At 55.0% G+C, this 9781-nt stretch overlaps 1 protein-coding gene across 1 annotated transcript; it reads left to right on the top strand.

Moving 5' to 3' along the window:
• Positions 1-328: 328 nt before the first annotated feature.
• Positions 329-7902, top strand: LOC138807792 (C-X-C motif chemokine 14). Its single transcript, XM_069993557.1, has 4 exons — positions 329-654; positions 872-977; positions 4188-4301; positions 6791-7902. The coding sequence occupies exons 1-4, from the start codon at positions 591-593 to the stop codon at positions 6804-6806; spliced, it is 300 nt and encodes a 99-aa protein (XP_069849658.1). The 5' UTR covers positions 329-590; the 3' UTR covers positions 6807-7902.
• The last annotated feature ends 1879 nt before the right edge of the window (positions 7903-9781 follow it).

Raw genomic sequence — 9781 nt, 5'->3', positions numbered from 1 at the left:
TTGCAAAGGAGTGTGTAAGTGGGAGCGAGTGGGTGGCGGATGTGTGTGTGAATGTGTGGGGGGGAGGAGGAGAGGGAGGGAGAGGAGGAGGAGGAGATGATGATGATGATGATGATAATGATGATGATGATGGAGATGGAGACGGCCACCAGGTCGGGGCGGGCTGCAGGCCCGGCTGGGCCGGGCTGGGCTGTGCCCCCCGCCCCCCCATCACATTGAGAAATCTCAGTGAGTCACCGCGGGTTCTGCATATTAATGAGCTCGCTCGCTGCAAGGGCAGGAGCGCATTTAAACGAGGCCGGGTGGGGGGAGGCCGGGGCGGAGGGAAGATCTCCCCGAGCGCCAGGCGCAGCAGCAGCAGCAGCAGCAGCAGCAGCAGCAGCGGCGGCGGCGGCGGCAGCGGCGGCAGCGGCAGCGCAGGATCGCGCGCCCGCCCGGACAGCTCGCTGGGATCCCCGTCGAGGCGGCACCGCGCCGCGCCCGGAGGTGCGCGCCCAGCCACCGGCTGGGCCAGCCCCGCTCCCTCCCCATCCCCGCCGCCGCCGGACGCCCCGACCCCGCCGTCCCGGCTCCCGACCCCTCCGGCCGGCATGAGGCTCCTGGCGGCCGCGCTGCTGCTGCTGCTCCTGGCGCTGTGCGCCCTGCGCGCGGACGGTGAGTGCCGGGAGGGTCCCCGAGGGTGCCCCCCGCCCCCCATCCCACCGCCCCCAGCCGTCCCGTCGGAGGTCCTGGGGAGCCCCACACACCGACCACCACACTGGGGCCCCGGGATGCCGAGGACTCTGGGTGGACTGGGGGGGGGGGGGGCGCACGGTAGCGCACACGGAGACCTGTGGCACCTCTGAGCCGCCCGCCCGCCGCCGCCCCGCAGGGTCCAAATGCAAATGCTCCCGCAAGGGGCCCAAGATCCGCTACAGCGACGTGAAGAAGCTGGAGATGAAGCCAAAGTCCCCGCACTGCGAGGAGAAGATGGTGATGTGAGTTGTGCGGGGCTGGGGGGGGGGGGGCGCACAGCCTGGGATCGGGGTGAGGACCCGGGCCGCACTGGCTAGGATGCAGGTGGCTTTGCCCCGGGGCCAGCTCACTGAGCGATCCGTGGCTCTTGGTGTGCCAACTTCACACACACACACACACACACACACACACGCACGCGCACACACACGCACGCGCGCACACACACACACACACGCACACACACACACAACGTCCGGTGTGCCTGCTGTCCCTGGAGATCGGAGTCACACCAACAGCATCTCTCCTTCTGGCTTTTCTTTTAGAAAAGGACAGTCAGGGGACTGTCTGTCTGTCTGTCCACTGCGATGGCCAGCCTCCGGCTTCTGGGGATTTTGATTGTGAGATGGGAGCTGGTCCATGCCAGCTGCCAGACTCCCCACGGCCCCTCCAGCCTGAGCTGTCCTGGGGGGGGAGCTCTTTGAGGAAGGGGGGATCGATGGTGCCACAAGACAGGAGGCTTGCTTGGTGGTGGGCATGCGGGCGATGTCTTAAAAAAAAAAGTGGGGCAGAGCAAGAGAACACTGCGTTTCCCGGCTTGCCCGCCTTCCCAATTAACCACTTGCAGCCGGCACCGCAGTCTCTCCCCACCAATACTGCTCTTGGCCAGAACCCCAGCCCTTGGCAAAGCAGCTCCCAAATATTTGCCATGCACCACCGGCCCCTCTGCCCCGCCCCCAGAAACAGGACACACTTTATTCTCAGTCTGGACGAGTGCCTTCCACCCGCTGGCCCCGCTGCTCCCCGAGACCTTCACGGGGTGTCTGAGAAGGAAGGGCATGCTCCCAGGCTGCCCCAGGCCAGACAGTCAGGCTGAAGTGAGGAGAATTCAGAAAGACACCAGGCCTGAAAGGATTCCCATGCTTTTCTCCACGGGCCTTTAAATGAGCACCCCACCCCCCTCAGCCTCTCAAAACTGCCCTTTGCCTTGATCCAGAAATAATAATAATAACAATAACAATAATAATAATAACATCCTGATGGCTTAAGAAGAGCCGTAAGCCCTCAACAGTTCCAGCTGGGGTGGGGTGGTCACAATGTCAAGGGGTGTGCATGTTGTGTCTAAGCATGGGGTACAGTGCTCCCCCCAAAAGAATGGAATCCTCACTTAGCAGGCTTGCTCTTTTCTTGGCTAAAACTGACAAGCATAGGAGAAAGTGTCGCATTAGCCTTCTGAGAACATGCTGGAACTTCATAAAATAAGCAGGCACCTCGTCCTATCCCCTCAACTTCCTCTCCCAACTCCAAAGCCCCCCACAAGCCCTCTGGAAGGGTTGGAGGCTCCTCTCCGCTCAGACTCTCAACATCAGACGAGGGGGGGCCAATACTTTTTGGCAAAGCCGGTTTCCAGGCACAAAGGCTGAACAAAAGCAAGTTTTCCAGTTCACCCCGAGTCACCCAGAAATCTCTAGCAGGGGAGGAGGGGAGAGGGGGAGGCGGCAGAGAAGTCTGCTTAGCAAGTACAGAGTCCTTGCAATCTGAAGGGTCCAAACGAGTCAAGTAGAAAGGTCATTTGTGTCACGTGCCTACCGAGCTCTCCTTAGGACCTTTGGCACCCCACAAACTGCCAGCGTGAAAGTCACAGGACCCAGAATTTTGAATCGTTGTTGGGGTCACGAATCCTCCGGGCTTCCTGGCCGACTGGAATTAATCACCTGAGCTCCCCCACTTGTGCTGAGCACCTTGGTAGGAGGAGAGCTGAACTGCTCTGGCCTGCTCTCTGACCTTTAGGAGTTGGGGTGCTCAGCCAGCACCCTGACCTGAAAAGACAACCTTTCTCGCGTCCTCACATTCAGAGTGCAAAGACGGCATCGTAAGCGTGGAATGGGGGATGTGCTGATTTCCTGCAGGGTGACTAGCTACCAGGTTGGGGAAGCTAGATTTTACTTTTAGCCCTGTGCTAAAAGCCCGAGAGGAGCTGTGTCTCATAGAGGAACTCCACACAGAGCAGGGAAGAGAACAGGCTACCCAGAAACATTCGGTCCCCCATGGGGGTGGCAAGGTCTCGCTTGCTCTCCCCACTGATCGGGAGGCTGTGTTTACCTCAACCCTGCCCCTCCAGAACTTGGCCCTCGAGCCCTACCTTTGGTGGGCCGTGGAAGCCCAAGCCTCCCACTCTTTCCATCTGACTCCCAACAACCTCTCTCTGAGCACCCCTTGGGAAGTGTCGGCCTCACGTCTCTCCTTGTCCTTCCTTCATTCTGGAACACCATCCTTCCTTTCCTACCAGAAGCTTCCTCCTGATCTGGCCATCTTCCCCTGCCAAGGAGAGAATGCAAGTGCAGGGTAGACAGCAGGCTTGTGTGTCCCCCTGTTCCAGGCCAGAGCTCCCACACATACAAAGCTGGTCTTTTTTTTGTTTGATTGCCTTCTTTTCCACGAATAATTACCAATAATAGTATTCATTGGGCACCTCTCAGAAAGTAGGCACTTGACGTATATTATTGTCTTTCACTGTCACGATAACTTGGAGTATATCCTATTACTGTGTCCATCTTACAGATGGAGATAATGTAGGTTAAGGGGGAGTTTAAATCCACGGCCGCCTGCACAAGCCCACCTACTTCCCTAGCACAGCCAGGCTTTCCTGGTATGCCAGAGCGCTAGCTGACGGAGGCCTGGGATCTTTGTGCTATGAAGAAGCCAGGTCTTCCCTTTCTGCCCAAAGAGGAGATACTGAGACCTCATCATCAAAACGGGCTCAAGACCAACAAGGTTTTGTTTCAGGGTCAGCAAATGCCCATCCTTGACATACAACCTGTGGTGGGGCTTGAGGGTCAGAGACCACAGCATCTGCAGGATGTGTCCTAACTCCACGACTGGCACTTTGCCCTGCTGGCATTGGTTCTCTTCACCTTTGAATCCTGGGTACAGTCACCCAAGAGAGACCTGAGCCCCTGCTGGAGGTATAAGGTGGGAGACGTTATCCCATACAATGAGACCTCCAAGCAAAGCAAGACCACTTCCCCCATATAGGTTAGACCATAACATGGAGTCAGAGATTCAGGGGACACCCGACCTTCCAAAATCCATCCAGGAAGGAAAAGCTGCTTCAAAGGAGCAAGGAGGCCAAGTGTCTCCATGCCCTAATCTGACAGACCAGACCCCGCAACAGGTCAAGAAAGGAGGTGTTACTCAGCCTCCTCAACCCTGCATCCCCTCCCACTCCATTTCAGCATTACCACCAAGAGCATGTCCAGATACCGGGGCCAGGAGCACTGCCTGCACCCCAAGCTGCAGAGCACCAAGCGCTTCATCAAGTGGTACAATGCCTGGAACGAGAAGCGCAGGTAGGCCCTCCTCCTCCTCTTGCCCTCCTTCCTGCCTTCCGCCACTCCGCTGTGGCTCCCGCGCCCCCCTCCCCCCCCCCCCCCCCCCCCCCGCCAGCCCTGTGCCGCGTCATCCAGCCCTGCCACAACACTACAACAATCCGATGACGAAACATGGGGTCTCTACCGCCAAGGAAAAGCAACTCGCCACTTCACAAAGGAGGCTCTGGCCCCTGTACACGTTGCAGGTTTAGTTCTGTGAACCAAAGTCAGCTGTACTCTAACTATCACTCGATATAGTCTTCATATATGTAGCTGACATAAGCTGTCATGAGCACCTGACATGGTATCCCCCTGTGCTAGTCTCTCCAGAGTGTTCCCCTGCCCCACAGGGTCCAGACGGCTGATAAATTCCTTCCCACGTGGGGTATGAGGCCTTGGTTTACCCCCTTCTCCCAGGGATCAGCAGTCGGTCATGAGATGGCCAGTGCCCTGAGCCCATTCCCCACCTTCACGAGCAGACTTCCGAGTTCTGGTCCCTGACGTTCGAGATGTGGTCTTGGAAGGGGAGGCTGCTTTCCAGCTCCCTTGTCCCACATGAAGGGCGGTCTGTCCTGGAATGGGCCGCTCCTCACGCATGTGAAGCCTGCTTATATCTTTGCCTGGATAGCACGGCCAAGGAAGCACACGCACATCCTCAGATGTGAAGCCCGTGCCAGCATCTTGTTCTGCAGAGGGGGAGTCAAGGGTAGGTAGGGAGAGGACATGACTACCTAGATAGCAAATGGAAAAGCTGGAGCAGGAAGAGAGGCCCCCTCAGAGAATGTGCAACCATATTCTAAAACACACATAGATGCATATGCTAATGTATCTAACCAGCCTAATATATATTAGAATGCATATACATTCCAATATATTAGAATATACACACACACACATACACACACCCATTCTAACATGGGCATCCATGCTGCCTGTCCCATCCCTTGACCCGGTGCCACCCCTCATCCCCCCTCATCCCCTCCTGGCTCAGCTCTGTGGCCATCTCTCCCACAGACACTCGGGCTGGGTCCTGTACCTGAAAGCCTTTTCTTGCTGCCTGCAAAACTGCCTCATCTGCGGTGACTTGACATAGAAAGTGATGAGAGTAAGAGACTATTTCCCTATCTGACGGGAATGATGCCCTCTTTCAGGTTGGGTCAGACAAGCGCACATGACAGAAGCAAGCCCTGTCCCGTCCACTCTCTCTCTCTCACTCACACAGCTAGGGCCTGCTTGTGTCATCAAAGGTAGAGTGAGGCTAAGCCCAGGGCCAGTTCATGTAGGGTTTGAGAAGACCTTGCTCGGGCTCCTGGAAGATAAAACTTGTGCCCACCTGGTCTCTCCCCATCCTCTTGGGCTTCAGCTTTAAAGAAGAGGTACCTGGGAGCCTAAGGTAGCCCTGCTTTTTTTTTTTTCTGTCAATTGCAATGATGAAAGCAAGAACAGCCCCTCGGTTACCACACTTTGCCTGAGTTCACTGTATTGAGTTCCTCTCTCTTTCTTGGAATGCTGAGCTGTCCTGGGAAAGGAAATGTTGAAAAGTGTCTTAGTGAGTGTAGAATGGCAATAAAGGAGCTGTGTAGAGTCCTTTTTGCAGAGAGAGAGAGAGAGAGAGAGAGAGAGAGAGAGAGAGAGAGAGAGAGAGAGAGAGGGAGAGGGAGAGGGAGAGGGAGATAGACAGATAGACAGACAGACTGTACTGAACCCAGGATGGAGAAAGAACAAAGGGTACATGGCAGGATCAGGCCTGTAGGGCCTGACAAGGAACTCAGCCCCTCAAGAGACCAGAGCTTCTGGCTACCACAGGAAGCAGCCACGGCAGGCATCTTATTTCAACCCAGGGCCGGGTTGTCGGGCTGGGTGTGCAGTGGGGTCCTAAGGCAGCCAACCAGAAAGGCTTAGAAGAACTCAACAGAGTCAGCTTAGATGGTGAGGGGCAAGGCAGGGCAGCTCCTGAATGTCTGATCATTGGGCGAGGCAGGGCAACAGAGCCAAAAGGAAACGACCGTGGGGCACAGGTCCCAGACCTGGTCACCCCTTCCAGGCGTTAGGCAGTGGCTCCTAGAAATGGTGTTTGCCTGGGTGACAAGTGTTATGTCAAGGGAGGGGAGCCCCCATTTTCTCTGGAGAAATGGAACTCAGAGACACAGGAGTTTCCCATCCAGCCAAAGAGGGTCTCGCTCCTCCAACAGTCCAGACTCATCAGGTATATATCATGTCTCTCGGGCCTCTTGTTTCCACATCAAAAGGTTTATTCCATGGGGGATGGGGGGTATGGAATGGGCTACAGCAGCGGAAGCTGATTAGAATGGAAAAGGCCAGGTTGGTGTGAGTTTTTGTGTCTGGGACAATCGGGTCGTCTGAGATGTCCCTTTCACTCCTGGGAGAAGGGCAGCCAAGAGACGCTCTGAGCCAGGTCCTGAGCCACTTACACCTGCTCCCCCCCTCCCCCCTTTCTCTCTTCCCAGGGTCTATGAAGAATAAGGTGGAAAAAACAAATCTGATAGGAAAAAAAACTCCAGACCAGTTGGGAGACTTCAGCAAAGGACTTTGCAGATTTAAAAAATCAAAACCCTTTCTTTCTCACAGGCATAAGACACAAATTATATATTGTTACCAAGCACTTTTTACCCAGGGTCGGTTTTTACATTTTATAGCTGGAGGCGAAAGGCTTCCAAATGTGAGACCCAGCTCTCCTGCAGACTTCTGTGTGTGTCTGATAGGCGGCTTTTTGCTGAAAAGGGAGAAACTCACGCCTTTCCTTTTTTTTTTTTTTTTTTTTTGGTATTGTTCATATGTCACGCCACATCTGAGCTTTATACGCGTCTGGGAGGAACAATGGTCTTGGTGGGACATTTCCTTACAGCCCTGCTCCGTTCTTAACTTGGGCCTGGCGTCTCTGCACAGCGCCACAGACTTTCCCGGGCTTCTGGCTGGTCCCAGCCTCCGTGGGACTCTGCCAGTGGCCCCTGTCATGGGAACAGGCCTCTCCACATCTGTGCTTAGAGAAACTAGTCTGGTTGCCTGACAAATATGCTTCCTCCCCTTTTCCCCCTCCGGTCCATTTTTCCTCTACTCTAGGACACATTTCCAAGATTAGTTGAATGGCCAGGCAAGAGCTTCTTAAAGAAGAACCGGAGCGTTTCTTAAAAGGGTTCACTGCTGCTTCCGCTCACTGCCCCCCACTTCCCATCAGCAGCAAAGCTCCCAACCCCCATCAGCAGCCTTAGGGGGGGAACTTCACATCACACAGATACATACACGACCCACAGCGGGGACCTGCACGGGACCCACAAGGGAAAGCCCTCAGCACATGCTTCTCTCCCTCACCACAGTGGACCATGCAATACGTCTGTGACTCCTCTTTGGGGCGCTAAGTGTTCCCTCCTGTGTATAGAACCTCTTCCAGCCACCTGCCACGCTTCCCTCCCATAGAGGCCGCATTGTACTGCTGTGTTATATGCTCTGTAAATGTCGGAAACCGTTAGTGTTGCATGCAGGTTTCGTATTCTTTCTAAGACAAAAAAAACAAAAGTAATAAAATATATTTGAAATGTACCCAAAAGTCTTTCCCCCCCCCCCCCGTGTGGTAAACATGGAGGACAATAAACCGTTTGACACAGTCTGGATAAATAGGACAGATTGGGAAAGGAAATGGGTGTTTCTCAAACACCTGTCAACCCCTCGCCTGTGTAGAATGCGGACAGTGGCCTGGCCGGCAATGGTTCGTTCCCACACGTGCTACAGGTGGGTCAGAGGGGCAGGTGAGGGATACAGACTGAGGGGTGGGGCTGTGTCACAAGATGTCCTAGCGTCCAGGGCCCCAAGACTCCATGGAAATGCCCACCTGAGAGGCCTGGGTCTGGGAGCTAGGGGACTGGAAGTGGAGGATGTGTGACAGTAGGTGCCACCCAATGGTGCTTCTGGAACTGAGGAGGCAACAAAGGTACGGCACTGAGAAGAGCCCCTGAGCCTAGAAGTCCCTGGAAGATGGGAGGCGTGGTAATAGTCCAAAGTCCAGCCGGTGGGTACAAATGTATGCCAGTAACTGACATATGGTAGACTGGAAGGAGAACTCAGAGTAAATCCTTAGGAAGGCAAAGACAAAGCCCAACAAAATGAGCAGCAGGAAACCAGTACTTGCAAAAGGAGAGTAGGACCAAGGAGAATGGTAGACGATTGAAGAGGCAGTCAAGAATTCAAGGTACATACTATAAAATTAAGAAAAGTAAGGGAAGCTGGGCACCGGTGGCTCACGCCTGTCATCCTAGCTACTCAGGAGGCTGAGATCTGAGGATCGTGGTTCAAAGCCAGCCAAGGGCAGGAAAGACCCTGAGACTCCAATTAACTCCAGAAAATCCCAAGGAGAGCTGTGGCTCAAAGTGGTAGAGTGAAAAAGCTCAGGGACATTGTTCAGGCCCTGAGTTCAAGCCCCATGACCAACAACAACAAGAAAAGAAAAGAAAAGAAAAGTAAGGGAAGGGGTGGGAAGGGGAGGTGAGAATGTTGAAAGGGGTGACACTGATCAAGATGCATTATAGTCCTAAACTGCTTTGTTAAAAGGCAACTTCTTTGTACAACTACTTAAAGATATTTTTAAAAAGTAGCCCAAAGTTCAGGCCACTTAGCACACGCTACCCCAGCCCTGTATCTCACTGTGTCCTGAGCCAGTCAGGCCCTAAAATAACCAGGCCCCAATAAGCCATAGCAGAAGCCAGAGGGCTTTTCTTGTTTTTGTCAGTCGTGGGTCTTGACCTCTGGGCCTGGGCGCTGTCCCTCAGCTCTTCAGCTCCAGGCGAGTGCTCTACCACTTGAGCCACAGCGCCACTTCCGGTTTTCTGGTGGGTCATTGGAGATAAGGGTCTCATGGACTTTCCTGCCCGGGCTGGCTTTGAACCGTGATCCTCAGATCTCAGCCTCCTGAGCAGCTGGGATGACAGGCGTGAGCCACCGGCGCCTGGCTGCCAGGTCCCTCTCAACAGAAGCCCTTGCTTAGGCCCAGAGAAGCACCAACATGCCTCACAGTGGTTGGCACAGCCCTCCCAGCGCAGAGTCCCCTTCCTTTACTGGGGTGCAGGCCTCTGCGTTGCTCTGAGCTCTAGCTGCCACGACATCACCCTTCCACCCGCTCTACACACAACACACACACGTCTCCCCCATGCTTCGCGCCCCTGTCCAGCCCGGGGTTGTCATGCCATGCACCTCCCTGGCCCTGCTGGCCCAGGATGTCCCTTCTCTGCCCCTCCTGTGGGGAAAGGAGAGGGTGGGCACTTCATCCTCAGCCACCTGCTGAGGTGAAGGACAGGAAGCCTGAAACTGAAGTCCAATCCAGCACAAAGCAGGTCCTTTTCAGATAGACGATGTCCCTGGGAAATGAGCCCGGGGCTTTGCTTCCCGGGGATGCTGGGATTCTTTCCTCCAGCTGCCAGACCACTAACTGTAGGCTCCGAGTGGCAGAA

Source organism: Dipodomys merriami, unplaced genomic scaffold (genome assembly GCF_024711535.1).
Source record: "Dipodomys merriami isolate MVZ:Mamm:240054 unplaced genomic scaffold, mDipMer1.0.p SCAF_434, whole genome shotgun sequence".
Taxonomy (NCBI): Eukaryota; Metazoa; Chordata; class Mammalia; order Rodentia; family Heteromyidae; genus Dipodomys; species Dipodomys merriami.
The sequence above is the reverse complement of the archived record's forward strand: the minus strand, read 5'-3'. Positions and strand labels throughout refer to the sequence as shown.